Source organism: Chelmon rostratus, chromosome 2, assembly GCF_017976325.1.
Source record: "Chelmon rostratus isolate fCheRos1 chromosome 2, fCheRos1.pri, whole genome shotgun sequence".
Lineage (NCBI taxonomy): Eukaryota > Metazoa > Chordata > Actinopteri > Chaetodontiformes > Chaetodontidae > Chelmon > Chelmon rostratus.
This window is the reverse complement of record NC_055659.1, coordinates 15,700,438-15,721,646: the sequence shown is the minus strand read 5'-3', so window position 1 is coordinate 15,721,646 and position 21,209 is coordinate 15,700,438. Positions and strand designations below refer to the sequence as shown.

The 21,209-nt window shown below is 43.6% G+C and overlaps 1 protein-coding gene across 1 annotated transcript in view; it reads right to left on the bottom strand.

Moving 5' to 3' along the window:
* Positions 1-20,843, bottom strand: part of erc2 (ELKS/RAB6-interacting/CAST family member 2) — a 31,275-nt gene extending 10,432 nt beyond the window's left edge. The window contains exons 1-9 of the mRNA XM_041945569.1: positions 20,169-20,843; positions 10,059-10,493; positions 9,653-9,727; positions 7,036-7,191; positions 5,888-6,055; positions 5,175-5,342; positions 4,072-4,209; positions 2,299-2,439; positions 1,970-2,110 (exon numbers count right to left, since the gene is read on the bottom strand). Coding sequence (XP_041801503.1) covers positions 1,970-2,110; positions 2,299-2,439; positions 4,072-4,209; positions 5,175-5,342; positions 5,888-6,055; positions 7,036-7,191; positions 9,653-9,727; positions 10,059-10,493; positions 20,169-20,843 — 2,097 coding nt within the window. The remainder of the gene's footprint in view (positions 1-1,969; positions 2,111-2,298; positions 2,440-4,071; positions 4,210-5,174; positions 5,343-5,887; positions 6,056-7,035; positions 7,192-9,652; positions 9,728-10,058; positions 10,494-20,168) is intronic.
* Positions 20,844-21,209: the final 366 nt, after the last annotated feature.

Sequence of the window (21,209 nt, the reverse complement as noted above, 5' to 3'; positions counted from 1 at the left end):
TGTTTCAAAGAAGGAATCAGTGTCCTCATGCTTTCAATATGTGCCTCAGAGGGCTCAAGAGAGGGACTTACAGGGTTGTTCATGTGACTGAATAGCTGCTCAGCTTGCTACATTGCAAACGGAGGAGTTGAGGAAGGGAGTGGGGCGGAGGGGTTGGAGGTGGGGGAAACCCGGGAGAGTAAGTGTTAGGATATAGTTTGAGCCAGAGGAGAGAACAGCAGGATCAGACATGTTACAATACATGTTTGACAGAGCAGTAACATAGTCTCAGTAAAGCACATGTTGTTACAGGTTAAGGGCAACACATCACGGACAAATGCAGAGGAACAGACACGGGGGCAGTCAGTGGATTATGGAGCAGGAGGAGGCGGAGGGGGGTATTTAATTGACTGTCCACTCCCAGTAGCGGTCTAACAAAGCAGTGCAGCCTGTTACAGGAGAGGAACCATGATGGTGGCCATTATCCTAATTTACTATGTTTTATATGAGGCAGGTTCACATTCCTGGATTACGGTGGAAGTTCGCTTTTTTTCAAACAAGGAATTAGTTTGATGAAGAATTACTGTTTCCGTTTAAGAGCAGAGAAAAGCACTAAACCAGCTTTCGACCAAACTCCTTTAATTCCAAGAATAAAAGGAGTAATCCACTATTTGTGAAGTCTGAAACAACGCAATAGTCTGCATCCAAGCGGTCCCTGGACTCACAGAGAGGTAATTCTTTTCTTCACAGTGGACGCACAGCACTGGCTTTTCATCTGCAGTTCAGTTCAATTAACAAGGGACATTTGTAGTCTCCGTTCAGGGCAGAAAAGATCTCCACAGTTTAGCCAAAGTTGAAGCATTCATCAAAAGAAATGTTTCAAATAGGCAGATGAGGCCTGGACCTCTTCAAATCATCTATGGAAATTCATCATCTGTACATACCATTTTCATAACAACAGCAATTTTTTCCATGTTTGAAATGTAATAATTTCCGAATGCTCTCAATTAATTTAGTTTCTTTATTATTCTTTTTGTTTGTTCTTTCCTCTTTGCAAGTTGTTACCAAGCATAAGAGGTGCGTGCACGTTTATTTTTTCAGCAAAATGTTGATCCCTCTTCTCTGCGTTTTTGATTAGACGCATGCGGCTGTTTCATTATGGAGTCTATGTTGCCTGTATAAAAACCCCTGTACGTGCATTTAGTATTTTCTGTTATGTTTTGTTATCACTCAAAAAAACTACATAGGAAAATTTAATTAAAAAAAAGATTGGCCGCAAAAAAATAAAACAACCTTCAGTTTGAGACTGAAAGTTCATTCGTGACCTTGGAAAGAGTTTTTAGCTAAACTATCTGACCACAGGGGCCTTGCGGAAGCTGCTCTGGAGCTTTTGACCACATCACATGATACTCCTCGGCAGGTGGAGTTGCAGCTTGGTATGGAATCGTTCTTTTTTAGACGTGGATTTCAGATGTAGATTGTGAGACAGAATCAAAAGCTTCAGAAGAGCTACTACGTAAAATTGTATTGCCAACAACTGTACATTTATATGAAAGTGTATTCACTGTCAGACTGTTGCGGTGTCACGCTAGCTTTAATGAACCGTGGAGGGTTTTTTTGCCCTGAATTAGTACTGTGGATTTCTCCCTCTGAACTGCAACAAGGCTACTGACAGGCATGATTAAACTTTGAGTCCTGTATATCAAAAAAGAGGAATGACTTAGAGACTACACCTCATGCATAATATAGTGTAAAAACTAGGGACAGACTTCAAAATAATTAAAAACAATTGATTTGAGCTGATTGTTATCTGTAATTCGTTAATTATTTCTTCAAAAACAACTGACTTGCTGACACCACAAAACGACTAAATACAAAATACAGATCTTGGTTGAAAATGAGTAAATACATGTGTTATAAAATCTAAATCAAGTGGACACATTATCCTGTGCTCATGTGAGAGATTCTGCACTGTGAGACACACACCCACCTTCTGCAACTGCGTCTCCAACTTACTACACTCCTCTTTTTTCTGCTCGATGGCGATCTCCAGAGACTTGAGCTTTGAATCCTTCTTGAGACCAGAAGATGCCAGAGATGAGGCGTGTTCCTTTAAGTCGATGAGACTGGACTGCAGGTGGACAGACAGCACAGACAGACAGCACAGGTTCAAACCAGGAGGTCTAACTAGGCCACAGCAGCAGAGGCGGCGGCTTAAATGTCATAAAAAGGCCTGCTGAAAGAAAGACGTACAGTATCTGCTGTGCAGTACGGCAGAGAAGACAAACATAAAGGCACAGCATAGTCATACTCACTGACCTCTTTCTCTGTTAACTCTATCTGCAGGCTGTTGACTTTCTCCTTCAGGTCCTTGTTCTCCTTCTTATAGGACTCCACCTCCTCCAGACGTTCTCTGTCCTCCCTCTCCCTTTGGTCCTTTAAACGCTCTATAATTCTCTCCTAACACACACACACACACATGTACACACATGCACACACATGCACAGAATTAAACAAATTACACTTAAGAATATTCTTAAGAGCCAACTTAGCACTTTAAAGAGTCTTTGCTGAGCAATAAGACGTAGTTTTCAAGCAACTTACTTGTACTTACAGCCACAGCCACATGGTGAGAGCAGCTCTCAATGGCACCTTTAAGTTGTATGAAATTTGATAAACAAAAATCTGAAGCTTGCGAGGAGTCAAAATAGTGTTGGAGTTTAAATAGTGTATACGTATTAGTTTTCTAGAGTTAGCTGTTTGTACACTTCACACAAGTGTGAGGCTCCCACCAGCAGGGTAGCAGCTATCTTAGCTGAGCATACAGCCAGGCTGTGTCTGTCTAAAGGTACAAAATTCCACCTCCCAGCACCAGTAAGGCTCAACACATTAAAGCTTGTTGTACAAACTTAACTTCCTGGAGTCTCTGCTGGTTGCCTTGCTGCTGGTTGTAGCTTCATATTTACCGCACACACACACAACAGTGATGTCAACCTGTTCATCTAACTCTCAGCAACAAAGAGAGTATTTTCCCAAATGTGGAACTCTTGCTTTAAGTGCAAAATTTTAGTTTTAGCAGCTTGATAAATACACATAAAAAATGACAAAGCGTCAATATTGTAGTCCACTACCACAATGTATAATTAACAATAATCTATACTGTACATTGGGTTGTTGACTGTCTAACCACACTAAAAAGGAAGCAGTCACCAGATCTAAAGAGTACAGTAACTGCAATATACTCTTTTGTCATCCAGGGAGAAAGTACCAGACTCCCTTGAAAAATAGCCAAATTTTGTTGAGTTAGGGGAAACTTTAAAAACTTTATAAAACACTGTGAAGCAGCTACATCAACTTCTAAGTCATTTGTCCCCTCTTGTGATTTCGGCAAAGTAATACATTAGTAATAGAAAGTACAGCATAATCCCTTGGTTGTGTAAAAAATAGCATGTTGCTGTAACACCGCGTCATCTCCTCTTGTGTCTAAAATATGTTTAAACATTACCTGCCGAGACAGATGGACAGAAGTCAAAAGTTTGATGATGGTGAAATTGTCAGGTTTCACAAACACAGTAACTGCAATTTGATCTTTTGTCTCTCAGGGATAGACAAAGTCCCCAGAGTCTCTTAGAAAATCTCAGAGTTTTGCGAGTTGTAGCGTTAAGGGACTCGTTATCAGCTTTGTGGAACTCAGTCTGTGACAAATTCTTAATCATTTGTCTCCTCTTGTAAATTCGGTTAGTACCTCTCCATCTTCATTTTATTCCCTTTTCTTTAGGCAGTGCCAGAGGAATACTTTTATGTTTGGAGGCACCATCATGTTGTACTTTAGCAGCACAGTGATTGATTGGACAGCTGCTGCAGCATTGGCTTCATTTTTCCCAGAAACTTTCTTTATTAAAAAAAGGATTTGTGGAATACGCAGTTGCGTATTCAGTGAATAGGGTGGGCCGAGCCTGCAGACACCTACTGTATGCTCTCATTAAAATAACCTCCCGCAGAGCGAAAATGATTTAGTCGTGCAGCAGCTGTTCACATCCCAACTGCCAACACTTATTGCATCTGCCCTAATGCTACAGTGCCGCACCACACCTTCTCAGACAGCGCCTCCTCCAGCGTGGCCAGGGCAGTGTCTGTGTTACTGGAGTCGGTCTGCAGAGACTTGACCCTGTCCTTCAGGTTCCCCAGCTGCTTGTCTTTGTCCCGTAGCTGCTCCTGCAGGTTCTCAATCTGACACAGGGAGGAGGAGAGCGGGAGGAGGGTGGTGGCAGAGGAGAGAGGAGAGAAAAGCAGAGAAACAGAGGTAAATAGCATGATCTCAAATCCAGAGCGGTGTTTAAAGTTGGTGTAATAGCTGGACTTGGAGATTACAAAAGTCTTTGAAGATTAATACCCTCTACAGACAACGTCGTGTTCATAGCTTGAAATGTGCCGAGGCTTTACAACCAAGCGTTTTCCATTTCAGGCAGAAATACATCACAAGCTGTCAGACTTTTAAGAAGAGTTTGTGAAGTAGAATAAAGAGAAGAACAGAATATAAATCAAGCTGCAAGCGGTGAGCAAACAGCCTTAAGACTAATATAAAAACTATTTAGGGTTAGTGAAATATGTGCACTGAACTAATGTACTATATAATATGACTGACACAACCAATAAACAAAACCAAATAACCATATCTGAAGTAAACAAAGATTCAGAAATCATGAGAGATGACAAAGAGAGAGATAAAAGTGGGCAGATGAGAGAGAGGAGGTGTGATAAAACAAGAGAGGAAGGGAAAAAAAAGCAAAGAGAATGGGTGAGCAGGTCAGGGTGAGAGAGGGAGTAACACTCTGAGGGTATTTATAGCACACACACACACACACACACACACACACACACACACACACAGAACAGAGCCAGTGAGGCAGAAATATCTTCTTGCTTGTCTTTCTATGGACACTTTCCCCCTGAGAGCAACTCACTCTTAATGGAGAGAAGAACCACTCTGCCTTGTGTTGAGTGACTGGTTTAGTCACAAGAATCTCAAGAAACAAATTCAATCACTTCAAATTTCAATTTACATCTGGACTAAAGCAACAAAGATCTCTGCCAGCACGCCATGCAACCAACAAGTACCACCATCATCACCTCCGACCTTTCATCCCTCCGTACGTCCTATCAGGGACGAGGTTTTCTTCAACACTGACTCTCACCTTCTTCTGCAGGACATTGATCTTCCTTTCTTTGACCTCGAGCATGTCCTTCATGTCCCTGATTTCTCCGGCGAGAGTGCCCTTCTCCTCCGTCAGATCCTGCAGCTGCTTGGTTTTCTTGTTCAGGAAGGACTCTTTCTCCTCCAGACGCAGACGCAGGGCATCCACCTGAAGCACGACACAGCCAAAACCAGCTTAGAGGAAGTCCTCATACTGTACTGTAGTGAGGCCACTTCAAATGAAAGAGCTTTATAGAATATAAGTGAGAAAAAATTTTATTGGAGTTATTAGACACACAGAATTCTGTTATGGCTTTGAAGTATTTATTCGTCTTCACTTAATCTCCATGCAACTGGGTGCTGAGTGAGTATTTTTTCGCAGGGCGCTGATCTTCAGTCATTACAGTAACCCTCCTGCTTCCACAGTTATTTATTTATCAGCGCAGCTTTTGGATGTTTTTGATCTTTATTAGATGTGCTGTGACAGTACACTTCGCATTAGCGTTTCTTTGGTGCCGCCCAGAGTCACAGCTCAGTTAGTTTCAAGTCCCAAAGTAAATAAAGTGCTGATATGATTTGCAGTAATAAGCCTCAGACCCAGGGAAAGCCTATTATTTGCTCAGTTTGGCTCCAAGTATGAAAACATCTGTGAGGCAGTGTGTTGTTAGATTGATTTACTGCATGCGTACAAACAAATTAAGGGTTTTTCATTACCTCTGTTTGCAGGATGGCAGCACGTTGCTCCTTGGCAGTGAGAGACTCTTTGAGCACCTCGATATGCTGTTTGCAGTCAGAGTTCTGGTTGTTGAGGGTCTCTAGTTTTGTCTGTAGAGCCAGCAGCTCCGACTCCTTCTTCGACAACTCCTGCTTCAGCTGGTCGATCTACAGATGAATGAAAACAGACGAAAAGTACGACCAATTACATAAGCTACGCAATGTTTCTCCATCACGGCGTGTGTGTGTTTGTGACACAGAAAAAGAGTGAGAAACCTCTTTTTACCAAACACTGAGCTTGTCAGCACAGCTTTTGCACTATTTTCATCAACGCGCTTTTCTCTCATTAAAAATGCATTTGGGACTGACTCCCCTGCATTCATCATATATTATACATCACCTCTATTCATGATTGATGAAAAGAGGTCTAAAAATAGAATAACAAAACTGTGGCTGGTCTGCGCCTGGTCGACTATTATGAGGAGCCGTGTGTAAACACAGAGTCGAAGCTCCGGAAAGACATACGAGCTCGGGAGAGCGGCGGACACACACCCCTTAACACGACTGCAGATTGCAGGTAGATGTGCTGGTGTGTTGACAGCGCAGCTATAACTAGTGACAGGCAGCAGCCAAAAAATACATGTTATCATGTCGTCATGGAGCGTTGGCTGATGGAAACACTGACTGGTCTGAGAAGTGAGGCAGGTGAAGTCAGTTTAATAAAATCTGTCACTCTGACTTTGTGGACCGGTGCACGTCACTCTTTGAACATAATGTACATCACGACTCTCTGTTGGCAGCAGAGGAATAAAGCAGTTCGCTTTTATATATAATTAAGGAAGAAAAGTTCAGTATTTTATTATGCCACAGCATGCACTTGCTGATTTAGCCTTTTTTTTTTTAGTGTTCTTGACACTGAGCTCGTCTCAAAAAAGAGCTGAGAAGCATCTCTCAGATAGTTGCCAACAGGACACTTTGCTGATGACTCTAAATGCTAAAGCAGCTCATTTAAGCCACTTTGCTTAGTATTCTCCTCTCCCCACAGATCTGTCTGTACCCCGAACAACGCATTCGTGCTTGTGTTTCAGCCATATTTGCACAGGATCTGATTTTTTACAAGCGCATGCATTAGGGCAGACGGTATCTACCTTGGTCTTCATAAACTTAGAGTGGTTCTTGTAGACCTCCATCTGTTTGATCTCCTCCTCTCTGTCCTCTGTGTTCAGTAAGCCGTTCGCCTTCAGCATTTGGATCTCATCCTCCAGGTCTCGAATGTTGCGCTCCAGAGAGGCAATTTTGGTGTCCTGCACACAAACATGCAGAGGAGACACACCTCAAAACCCTGACTGGCATGTCCACAAGTTGCATGCTGCAAACCTGAACTGAGCAAGAGTCAAGAGTCCAGGACAGACAGAAAGACAACAACAGAAAAGATACAGAGAGGCTAAAAGGCAGAGATATAGCGAGATAAAGAGAGGCTGGGAGAAGCTCTTTGGTGTGGCTGAGAGCAACTGCAGTATCTGTCGGTGAAATCGGGAGCTTTCTACCCAGCTCCTTGCGGCGGCTCTGAGGATTAATCACCATTGGGAAATATTGAGCACACATCCAGCACGGAGAGATCAGCAAGGACCAGAGCGAAACACGTAGAGGGAAAGGAAGAAAAGTAACAAGCCGTAGCTTTTGCCGTAGTTGCTTGCAGATCAATGCAGAATCCAGTCTCTGGACTGCGCCTGTGAGTGCAGCTTTAGCTTCACGGCTTTTTAAATAAATAATACAACGTCTTTAAGATTAGCCATGGTCCATCTCCCTCTCCAGCAGAGCATAGAGCAACCTTGCTCCTTCCTGTCTTTCTCTATTTTTGTGTCCCTCCTTCTCTCCTCCCAGTGGCTCTGAACTTCTGAACTTGTGGCCGTTGGCAGGGTCAGTCATAGCCCACTGCAGAGGAACATGGGTAATGTATCGTAATGAGGACTAGCCGAGAAGGATCTGAGGGGTTAACGTGAATGCACGGGCGCTGCACATGTACATGTGCTTTGCCCTGCCGTTGCATCTCACCTCAGTCTCCGTGTTACGAGACGAACATCAATGAGCTAACATCGCGCCAACGGATACAAGACACCATACCTTCAAAGGAGGGGGATTTTATTCCATCCACATGTAATCACTGGTACACCGACCTGGTCAGTAAATCTTGCTCTTTATCTCTCTTTCCCTGCCTCTGTGTGTCTCTCTTTCTATCTATCTCCCTGCATACTGGCCTCTCACTGTCATAAACAACCACACCTGTTTCCATGGTAGCAGCAGGCAGGCTGTATACTGTGCACTGTCTCTGGTGAGTGAGGAGGAGAGGGCGGGAGAGATGTAAGGGAGAGAGGGAGGGAGGATTATTCGTGCTTCCATCAGCATCAGCATCAACACAGCAGAGGGAGAGAGGAGAGGGGAGAGATGCAGGGTCTTCCGGCACTGCACAGGAGGAGGAGGAGGAGGAGGCGGGTCTTCCCTCGCTCTATATGCAAATCAACAGGATCCCAGAGCACAGATGTCACATGACCGCGCCAGGGGGAGGCTGGGGCCTGCACAGTGCCGATCCAGCCGAGTGAGAGGGGCTGTGTCAGCTTGGCGATGATGTCATGATTTATTTTGAGGAAGTGATGTCAGGCCTCTGCAGTGAGGCTGGTGGTGTCTACGGCGGCACAACACTTGTTGTACAAATCAGCCGTACAACAAGTGCTGATCTGAATAGGCATGCTTACCCTTGGTAACAGAGTAGAAGCATATTTGCATGTTACAGCTGCGTCAGTTTTAAAGAGTGGAATATGGATGTGTGTAAAATGTGACTGAGCTGGAAGCTAAAAGCAATCACACTTGATGGTGGTGGGTGGGGTCTTTAAAACTGCAATGCAAGTCTGTCTTCTGAAATATTTTCTAATGCAAGATGAATGTTTGTCCCAAAATTCAAATGCCCCTTAAGTTTCCCCTGCAGCATCAAAGCTGCATAAAACGTTACATACATATTCTCCTTGTTCCTTCAACTGCATTATTTGAATGCAAGATGGCATTTTAAGACCTGCACAGTTTGCTTAGATCAAATAGAAAATTGTAAAGATCTTGTGCATCTTTTGACACACATTTTGCAATAATTCAGCTGGGTATATTTGGTGTCTTCAGAAAATGTTGTTCTCATCTGCACAAAACTAAGCTGACAAGATGGACCTGCAGCGTGTGACGTTTCCAGACGGTCTGTAATGTTGAAGAGTTGATTATTGACATTATTATTGACCATTTCTTGTCATGAAACCAGTGTGATGCAGCTTGGCCCGAACAGCTACTGCACCTCCTCAGCGAGGCGCGATAGCTGAAACGTTGAACAGTAATACTGATTCTTGTTGATGTTTACACAACTGCTTTGTGAGCAGATACACAGAGTGTCTCCATGTCTGTGTGTCAGAGAGAGGTTTAAGGATGTGTCAGAGTGTTTACTATTGACTCAGCTGCTGATGATCACAATGACAACAACAGATTCAGTAGAACACACACCAGCGGAGGCCTTTGTTTAGACATGCAGTGGTTAACACAATACAAGGCCTGTAAATGTCTGTGACTCAAACACATATAAATACAACATCTGTCTTTTCAACACTGTCTTTATACATACGGTCCATGATTAGCTTGTTTGTTTTAAAAAGTCATAGTTAGAGGAACCTTCATATTTACAAAAATAATAATGATTATGCTCAGGCTGTCTATTGTGGGTCAGGTTCTTACTTTCATCTCTATGATGGTCTGCAGGGCCTTGGTTTTGCTTGGATCTTGATGCAGCTGATTTCTTCTGTGCAGCTCCTTTCAGAAAAGATACAACATTATGTGGCACCAGCGCAGCAGAATCTATTGGAATCTCTATTGAAAGCAGGATTATATGGTTCCACCAAAAAATGCATATAAAGTTTGTCTTTACGCATGTAACATGTTTTATGACGCTGACGTGCTCTGCAGTTTTCAGTTGATGCATTACATCAATATTCAACAAAATATAAGCAACAGCATAGAGCATATTGATTATTTGACACTCCGCACTGCCCTCTGGTGGCGACAAAGTAATAAACAGTCAATTTTAAGTCTTGTACAGTGAATCTCATACATTAATATCAACAAACTCCTGGTCATAGAGTACCTCTCGCAGATGAATGTTCTCCTTCTCCTTTTGATCCAGAATGACCTCCAGGTGTCCGAGCTGGGCCTCTGCCTCAGCAATGCGTCTGGCTCTCTCCTGCTCCTCCTCCTCCGACACCCTGCCTGGCCCCGGAGGCAGCCCTTTACTCTGCAGCATCTCCAGCAGCTTCTTAATGGACTCGTCTCTGGCACCCAAAGTCTGTTTCTGGGTCTCGATCCTCAGCTCCATCTCCTCCAGGGTCTTTCTGAGCAAGAAGAGCTCCTTGGCCTGCCGGTCATGTTCGGCCTGCAGCCGACGGAAGTTCTCCTCCGTCAGCTCGATGGTGGTGAAGTGCTCAGAGGCGGAGCGGTTGCCGCTCTCCTGCTGCAGCAGGTGGTTCAGGTCTCGCTGTGTGCGCAGCTCGTCCTGCAGAGCCTGGATGGTCATCTGGAGATGCTGACGAAGTTCAGACATATGCATACAAACACATAATTGTTCAAATAAATTTTAGTAATAAACACAATGCAAATTGTTTCATGATGACACTACACATGAGGGTAGCCACCTATAAACACACTTCTGAGATGCTGTTGCACACGGTTCTGTGAAAAAATGCAGGTCAAACATGGGGAACATATCACTTACCTATCTTTACAAGTAACTAGGCTGATACTGTTAAAACACAGCATTGCTCATTTGAGGAAAAATATCATTTCTTTATTCTGGAAAATCTGTGTTTTAAATATATTAAGGCTTGGAATAAATCACTTATTAGTTTATCATTGTGCTGGGAAAGGTTGCTCTGGAGCAGAATTAATGGGGGTTGTTAACCTGCTAATCAAAGCCGAAGACCACCCTGATGCTTCCCTGCAGTGCTGCAGAGGTCTTTCTGACACTCAGCATGAGAGGCCTGGATACAAATACTGTACTTACAAAGGTTAGAGTGAAAAGGGGTCTCCGAGCTAACGGAACATCACATAGGAAAAGACTGCATGCTAATGATTATTTTGATGAGCTATTGGTGGACATGGACGAGGGCCCGGTTATATATGAATAAATGCGTGCTTGTCTGTGAATCTGTGTGTGTCCAGAACAAAATACAATAAAAACACACACCATTAAGCCTAATATATCTTACTGTGAGAAGGGTGCTGGTTCTGGGTTTAGGGGAACAATGCTAGGCCCAAGTTTCTGTCACAGATTGACTGAAGCTTGGTGTTGCCTGTTGAAATTTTCTTCCAGCAGGTTATCTCTAGAGAGAAATCAATCTATGTCCAGAAAATGGCCCAGACAGGATTTAGAGGAGAAGAAACAAATTCTTACACTGAAATAAAACCAACTTTACAGGCAGTCTGGGGTTGTGGAGTTTGTGGTACTACAAGGGGATGGAGCACCAGACACATTTGGATTGACACAATTGAACATACTGTACAAATCACTCTTTATAGCTTTACAGTGTTTATAGGGGAACATATGAGGGTTCACAGGAAAAGGAGGCAGGCTGAACTGCTGGAAATTCACTTCCTTTTGGAGGTTCAGAGGAGAGGAGGTTGTAATGGTGCAAAGGGATTGCCAGGTGTCTGTAAATACACGGCACACTGAAGGTGACTCTATGTTGTGCACACAACATGTGTTGCAAACATAGGGACAAACCTTGGTTCTCCTGGCATCCAGCAGCTGCAGAGCATGGGCAGAATGAACAGAAGAACAAATGTATGGTAAAACAGAGCGTCAGAGCATGATGCAACAGAGACGGATGATTAACACAAACCAGCCAGACATTTAAAATGAGACCCATCAGTCTGTCCGGCTGTCTGTTTATCAGCCTTCAGCCCTCAGTCGCTTTATTTTTCACAACATGCCTCCAGACAAAATGTGACTTACTGAGGTTACCTTTCTGGAAAGATATGAAGAATATGAATCTTAGATATATTAGATGCATCTAAAATTGTTATTATTAGTAGCATTTATATTGAGCAGCAAAAACAAAACAACCTCCAGTACAGTACAGTACAGAAGCAGTACTGGTAATAACATTAGTAACAGTGTAGTGGTGAAGAGATAATGAGATGAGGTATTCGTTTTATTGGACTTATTAATTTATTGAGGAGAAGAAAACAAATCAATTAAAGAAAATCAACCAATTAGTCTCAATAAAATGCAGCAAATTAATCTGCAACTGTTTTTCGAACTGATTTTACTGGTTACTGGTTTCACTGTTGTCTGACATCTACAGATCAAACAATGCATTGAGAAAATAACTAGCAGATTAACAATCATTAATTATTAATTAAAATACCCATCAGTTGCAGTTTTGATTGATGATGCCATTTACACTTGGGGCTCAGGAGGTGGAGCAGGTCGTCCACTAGTAGGTCGCGGGACCCTCCAGTCTGCGTGTCCTCAGACAAGATACTGAGCCCCAAATGGCTGTGCCATCGGTGTGTGTGTGCGTGTGTGTGTATGTGAGCACAGAATCACTACGGGTGTCTTTGGATAGAAAGTGCTGTATCGCCCCTAATAAGCAGCCTTTGCTGTCAGTGTGTGAATGTGTGCGTGAATGGCTGAATGTTGTTTTGTTGCAAAGCACTTTAAGTGTTCTTGTATAAATGCACCGTTTAACTCAGGTTGGTTAAAAAAATCTGTGTAATTATCTTAAAACATTAAAGGACAAGTGCAAAAGTACAAAAACTAATTCTGCTTTTGTCTCTCTAACATTTGTTGTTGGCTCACTTCCTCAGTAAGGATCAGTGTAAGGATGTCAAGCAATGTGCTCTTCCAGCCACCGGGGGGCAGTGTTTGCATTTGCAGAATGAGCTGATGAATTTTCTGCTGACTGCAGGACCGCTGCCATCTTCAACAGTTTTGGTCACACTCCCTTATGTGAGTGAGTCAGGCAACAGATTTACATTTACACGCACGTGCTGCCACATGCTGACAGTCCTACTGTCATCAGACAAAATTTACAGTGAAGACACAATCTGTGCACCATCCGAACCCTGAGAATTTTAATGGCGGCTGGCTACCTTCCTCACACGTGGAATAATCCTTAATAAAATGCAAAACTAGCTCTTCTTGACCATAAATATATACAGGCAATACTGCTTTAATCAGACTTAACTAATGAAAATGAGAAATGACTGGGAGAGAATAAGTCTCTGCTGCTGCCGTGCTTGTTCTACATCCATTTAACATGGGAAAGAGCAATATTCAAACTGTTGAACAGATACTTTCTCTCCCCTCACATCTTCCACTCTCACCCGACAGCGCTCTCTCTCCCTTCCTTATCAGTACTCCCCCTCTCTCTGCCCTGATCAATAACCTGCTGTCTTGGAACTAAACTGCAGGAGGCAGTCCAATGACTCCATTTGCATAATTGCACTGTGGGTTCAAAAAGACTATACAGCCATTCCTTGTATCCTCTCGACGTCTACAGCAGAACCAGTACCAGTTCCTGTGAGTCAGTCATGACTCAGCGGATATTGACGTTGTGGTCACGTTGCCTCGAGAGGAGGCTTCTCTTTCACTGCATATCCTGAAAATGAGCTTCCAGAGGAAGTTGAGCTACAACGCTCCTGCCTCCAACTGACACCTGGGGCAGCCAGGGGTAACTGCCTGTCATAAATCCTTCTGTGCAGAAACACAAAATCCTTCTGAGAGCTACAACAGACAACGAGTCAGATTTTGTCATTTCTTCCCGAAAAACCAAATCTCGAAATGCCAAAAGCTACACCTGCTTACATACTGACGTACACACTCCAGGTAGTTAGATTTTTCACGATATTTGTTTTGTCTCATGTGTAAAAATGTAAATTAAAAAGACTATGAGAGTATGCAGGCATGCTAGCGGCTCAGTGAGGCTGGCACAGCAGCGCTTGCAGCACATTAACATGCTAACGTTCAGCAGGCGTGTTTACCTTGTTCACAGTGTTAGTTTGTCATGTTAGCAAGCATGCTAACATGTTCTAAGTAGCACTAAACAGAACATACAGTTTGCAGGTATTTGCTCATAAACCAAAGTCATTACGATGCATTGTTGGTACCATGAATGTCTTTACAAGATTTCATGACAATCTATGAAGGAGATGTGGGCATATAACTCTAATGTGTTCCACAGAGTAAGTGACAACTAAGTTATTGGGACTCATCCCCCGGGCGCTATGAATGTCCTGGAGGACAGAATCCATTGATTGCAATCTATCCAATAAATTGTTGAGACAACAAAGAAATCCATGAAGATCTAGACTTTCATGGGAATTCATTGTTGTTTTAAGTTCAGTTTCAGATATTTCCATCTGGACCAAAGTGGTGGTCAAACCTTGAACCACTTCACTTTGGGGCTTAAAACGTGTTGTGCTGTCAGACATGTAACATGTTAACACATTACTTTAAAGCTACTCACTACACACAATGATGCTCAGAGCCGGAGACATTCAGTTCTTTTACCAGGTGGCACAGGCACCTATAGAGCAGCTATATGTGTGGTATACTGTGTGTGTGTGTGTGTGTGAAGAGAGGGTGGGTGTTTGTATCTGACAGATGGACAGTTCTAAAGCGCTGAGTAAGAGCAGCCTACCGCTTACTACATTCCTAATCTCTGTGTTGTATGTCGTGATGGCTGACAATATACAATTACACCCACGATCCAGCGATGGCTGCAAACGCGGCATTTATTCATCTCCGCTCAGCTAAAAAAAAGCAAGAGAGCAGCCTGAATACAGAAATATGAGAGTTGGGACAACGCACACGAGTTACGTAACACAGAATTCTGAATACTGAGTGATATTTTCTTTACAGAACTTATGAATGTTCGTCCGGTGCACTGAAGGTAACTTAAAATATTTCATTTATACGGCTGTTTATCTTCCGAAGAGTAAATGATGTGCCTGCAAAGATAAGAATTCTCCTCATTTAACAGAATAGCCGACTGTAATACTTGATCATTATTCAGTTTGATAACGCAAAGACTGGTCCCTGTCCTTAGGCTTCCTTTAATTTACTGTCACTGTTATCTGTTAATAACTGCACACACACACACACACACACACACATGCACAGTTTTTTTACAGCATCAAGTCTCTAAAAGTCCACTCTCTAAGTCCCACCATTAACACTGGCGACGACGACGATGACTATTATTATCTATTATTCTATCTATTATTATTATTATCTATTAACTATTACAGAAATATTACTTTAAAAAAGGCCACAATGAACTTTGCATGTACATCTCTAAAGAGAAAGAAAGAAAGAGAAATTTCACTGCAGATGTGAAATAAGTTATATGTACTGTAGTCTGGCACCAGAGGGAGCTACACGAAATGTGATGAGATTGACTCACGTGATGTAACTTGAGTCAGTGTCGGTTGGGCCTCCGAGGTTCAGAGTTGTGCAGAGGTTAGCAAGTGTCTGTGGCCCGCTACTAATCTCTGCATGAGGCTACATTAGCTGCTAATAGCATAACATTCAAATCTCTGAACCAACCTAATGGCAGTTGAGTTGCATTGTGGGTAATGAAGCACCAGGTTTTAGCAAAGAAGAAGAATGAATGGATTTAAAAAGCCAATATCTATATTTGAACCAGAGAGTGTTGTTATGTCGTGTCCTACGCCACTTTGACGCCAACATTTTTTTTTCAATATTTTTATATGCTGCATTGTTGGTGGGATATCAACCTACATATCATAGCTGTAAGAAGACAATACAAGCTGCACACACACCAGTGCTTCTGTTTGACTTTGGCAGATATCCTATGAATCACAGCTACGTGATTTAATGCTCTATATCAAATCTTTCACTTCCCACTGATGCAGAATCCTCGGTGATGCACAGCTTCTGGATAATGATGAGGTGAAGCTATAATTTCACAGTGATTTTGCATGAAAACCAGACAGTCAGTCTTCCAGTGCAGTCAATCAATAACCCATTCCAGTAAATATAAAGGCTGAGTTTCATGTTTCAAGTGAAAGCCTTTCAAATTACAAAACCTTTCTCATGCAAGAGTCAATTAAAAAAATAGTGCCCGGGGTAAACACCATTTGGTTCTAGCATTTTCTTTCCCCTGTTTGAGTTCATGAAAGCATGTCACGGTGGGCATCCCAGCGCTGGGACGGTGAAGAGCTCCAGACCAGGCAGAGCAAAGAAACGACAAGGAAAATGATCCTTGACGAGTTGCAACATGTGTTTATATGGAGTTTCATATGAGCTAAAATACACAGGTACAGGACACACAGATACACAAGATGCACTTAACCATCAGGAACAAGATTACTCTTCATCTCAGGTCGCTTTTCCTTTGCTTTCACCGTCTGTATGACTTCACCATTCCTGCACATCTTGTTACAAAACATATAAATCCTACAGTTTTATCTTCTAGCTTTTGTATCTGCAGATTATTTTGCACATAAAATGTCAGAGAGTGGTGGAAAATAGCTTTGAGACATGGACTTGTGGACATGAGGAGCTTGACATCACCCTCCAAAACCTGCATTAGTGGACAACCCTTTGTCGGCAACCTCCTGAGCCACGGCCTCTAGCTCTCATGCAATTCTTTCTTCGTGGTTCAAAGAAGAAAACATCTTTACTCTTGGATTCTCACTTTACTTGTGAAGGTGAACATTTGAGCCCTGTTTGCTCTGATCTAATCTAAAACGGTGCTGCTCTGGAGAAAAAAGACACCAGCAGAATGTAACACGTCTTAGCCCCTTCGCTTTGTTCTTCCATCCTCCACTCCCACCTTAATCTCACCAGCCTTGCACTCTGTAAATGTTCCCTGCTTCTCTGCATTTCATCTCATCCTGTTGAGATGAAGTGAGGAGAGAGAGACCTCATTTTATCACCTTCCTGTCCTCTGGATGAAGCAGCAGCCATCTTATGTGCTCAGACGAGGGAGTGGTTGCCACAGGAAGTATCCAAGGGCTCTTTTGACCGTTCACATGATACATCCTGCGTCCACATGAGCTCGCCGTGTCATGACATCGAAGAAAACATCAATACCTTTGCTCATCATGTATATACGACGGCTGAAAGCTTGTTTGAACAGAGGTAGATGTTGACTCACCATACTGCGTTAACATGCACTGTGTAGTGTGCACACCTGCTGAATCATGTGTGCAAACAAATAATTGTGACTATGCCTCTCTCACACAAAATACAGACTGGCGGTTATGGCTCTGCACACACATTAGCAGCTACACCAACTACAAAGGCAAGAAACCGACTGCATCCTGTCCACACACATACTATACACTGTATGGTACACACATGCACAAGTACTGTTTGTGCACGTGCATACATATGCACATCAGCACGCACATTTATTTACAATATACACCAAATATACCTGATCCCCAACACTTTGCAGAGACACAACAGTCCCAGCCAGTTCACACGTTCACACTTTTACTGTTCAGTGACATGTAACAATCAGCAGCTCACAGTAAAGAATAAAAGAAAACCTGTCAAGTCTGAGGCACAGTATCCATGAACAGAGCAGAGTGATATGGGAGGCTCAGCCTCCATTTTGGGGATTGCATTGATGAGTGCTGACTGGGTGGCTGAGCAGCAGTGGTCATGACTCAGTCAGACATGGTACGCTCTAGCTCACACACTTCCCTCCAGCCGCTCTTGTCCAGCTTCAGCACGACAAAAAATTCAAGTCAAACAGCTCAGCCTTGAAACAGCCTGAGCCAGTTGCATTGTACATTAAAAATGCGCCTCACAAAACGATCCCGGGCTAATCATTACCTCTAGTCATGACCATCGACTGTCTTGATGAGTGCTCTTCAGGCTATGGTTGGTATTTCACTCACAGTGGAGTCTGTGCTTCACAAAACAGACAAACAAAGACAAACTCTCATGCCTGAATGGTTTTCCTCTTTTCCTAAAATGTGGTAAAAAGAAGCACATATTCCCAGATCTTATTTTTCACAGAATAAATAATGCATGGCATTTGCTCAAGCTAATAGAGGCCTGAGGCACCTGATGCAATTGTAATAAAGGGTGATACAAGACAGATGTAATGATTGGCCTGAAATTACTCCATTATTAATGAGGCAATTTGCTCCTCAATCAGCCTCTAAAGCCATCCCACCGTAAGTATACACTTACGTAAGGATGCCTCACAGCCCAGAAATCAAGATAGAAAAGACCAATTATAGTAACAAGGCACATCTGCCTTTTATTAGCCGACATACTTCATTAATGAACCCTACCAGGAGGGATATAAATATAATTCAGTGCAGAGTCAGAGCGAACACTGATGGACAAGGCTGAGGATAAAAAAAAAGTCATGTCTTTGTATCGAGCACAAAGGCATGAAAAGCCCACACTGTACCGCTTTCATATTCTGCCGGACACTTTCAGCTCCTACAGCGTATGAAGCCGAGCTAAAAATACATACAAAGGTTCACGCTGAGTATTTAATTGCGCTGAACGTAAGGAATAAGTGAAACGATGAATGGCTTGAGTCCTGTCGCTGGCAGTGTCGGTTTAGCTTGAACAGGCATGTTCTCCCCAAACACTGTACCTACACATTTCCATGAATCAAAAAGATATGAAAGAATCAAGGCACTTCCGGCTCCCCTCGAGGGATCACCAGTAGTTAAAAACCATCCAACTGTGAGGCAGTGAGCTCGACATCCTTCCCTTTAGCAGCATGGCACTGCTTCAAGCTCGTTTCACTCCAGCCAAACCAGGTAGGCCGAAAACTATCTGCTTAAAAAAGGAACGTTCATCATATGCACAAATGCAAGCAGACATGCACAAAGACTGAAAGGTCTCCTTAAAGGGTCAAGCTAATGGTATCCTGCTATGTCCTTGAAGCGTGGAGTGACAGTGTCTGCCGTTCAGAGTAATGAGCGACCTACAGGCTGCCCAGCGTCTGACAGCATCACTCAACCAGACAGACAGAAACGCTGACAGGCTGGCACAAAGACCGCGACCAGCTGGCAAAATTCAACCTTTACGTTGCTGGAGGCGTCGTGCAATTAGCTGCATCATGCCACAGCCTGCCTCAAAAAGAAGAAAAACAACCAACAAAAATGCTGTAGAGCTCATTCTAGCCAGTCAAGCAATACGCTGACCTATTCCAAAACCTACCTCTGTGTGTCGTGCACTTTTCTTTGCAGCTGAAATATCAAACTAAACCAAGCTTTATATGTGTCTGCACTATAAGTCAGGGAAATATTTGCTAATGTATCCCTGCATCTGATAGCACGAAAACGATCAAAATGAAGGTAACACAAGGAGCATTTTTCCATATGTTTTTCTATCTACTTCATTTACACTATTAGAGCTAGACACAATAGAACTGATTAGGACAATTGTGTGAATTTAGGATTTTGTTGCAGATTTTCATTTTTCTACATGTGGTCAGAAAGAAACAGGCTGTATATTCGTATTTGAAGATAGTGAAGGTCAGATGAAGAGACAGTGAGAGATGGTCAAAGTCAGAATAAGTAAAAGAAAGACAGTGGAAAAGGGAAGAGATAGAAAGAGTAAGACAGAGAGTGTTTAAGCACCCTTGACATCCGTCTCTGGGCCTTGTGCCTACTCTTGTCAGTTACTGATGTAACTGGGCCATGACTACACCCCCACACTGAAGCAAGCACAAAAACCTTCGGACATCTCACACTCTTGGGCCAATCTTTTGATAACCTCTGAAAATAAACACAAATCAATGAATGTTGGGGCCAGACTTCACACAGAAGGAACAGGTTTTCATTGTCAAAATGGTGGATTTCATACAGAGGCTCAGAATATTAGCTCAGATTTCAAAAACTAGATTATAGGATACTAGATTAAAGGGTTTTGTGTTTCCTGTGGTTCAAGTGGTCTCTCTGGCATTGATTCTGTGCCAGAGTACTATGTGAGGAGAGTGTGTGTTAAATATTTATGCACACAAAGAACTCTTTCCAGAAAGGTTTCCACAAGTACTGAAAAACATGACTGACTGCAATATTTCTCTGAGTTCTCAGGCTGAGGATGACAGCGGCCTATTGCAGAGACGAGAATGGCGAAAGCAGAGACGCACAGATCAAAAAAGACAACAGAAAGACAACAGAAGAGACTAGCAACTGAAACTCACTGCAGTAATGAGGGGGTAATGGCAGCTGAGAGGGCTGGTCTCACCTGGTTCTCCTCGTGGGTGACTCTCATCTGCTCTTTAAGGATTGATGTGCGAGCCGCCTCCTCTTTCCTCATTATCCTCTCCTTCTTCAGCTCAGGACTCCAGAAGCTCTTGATGCTGTTGGTGGAAGATCCCAACTTACTGTCCTTCAGGTCAAGCTCTCTGCGCAGCAGCTCGTTCTCCCTCTGCATATCCCTGAGCTGGGCCTGCATCTCCAGCAGCTCCCCACCGCTGCCCCGCACCGCCTGCCTCAGCAGGGCGGAGGGCACCCCCTGGTGGTGGTGGTGGTGCAGCATAGAGAGGGAACCCAGGTCACTGTAAGACAGAAGGTCAGCGTGATGAGGCAGCCCCACTGAAGCGATGTTGGGACTGCTGCCCATGGCTGTGACGCGGCCCCCGTACATGGCCCGGCTGGTGGCGCGTCCCAGAGTCATAGTGCCTTTCGGGTAGGTGGCAGTGGAGCCCACGCCCTCGTGGTCACTGAGGTACATGGGCCCCGAAGTAGCATAGGCAGCGTTGAGGGACTGGATGTTCTCCATGGAGAGCGTCTTGCCCCCCGCACCACCCCCGCCCCCGCTGTTGGCCCTCCGATGGCCCAGTCTGGGGGACCTTGGCAGGCGCGGGGACCGTGCGGGGCTGCTCTCTATATGGCCTACAGCTCTGGCACTGCCGTACATGTCCTGTGAATCGGCGGTGTAGCCACCAGAGAGTCCTTAACAGGAGCGCGCTGAAATGAGGCTGCTCTGACTCTCTGAACTGCACATGTGTGACTTATTTCATGCCTTAACAAGTGGAGCACATCAAAGTCAGATCTGAGGAAACAAGAGAGAAGCACCTGTTAGATGAGCAACAACCGTTTGCATGTGTCAGATGAAAGACAGAGAGAAAAGCATCCACTTTTTAAAAATACTCAGTGCAGAAACCGAGCAGGTTCAAACAAACAGATTTGGCCTGCAAGATGCAACAGATGAAGGTAGCTTTGAGACTGTGTTAGTCGACATCAGCAGTCACATTTACTGTGGCTCCCGTCTCACATGGCCCAC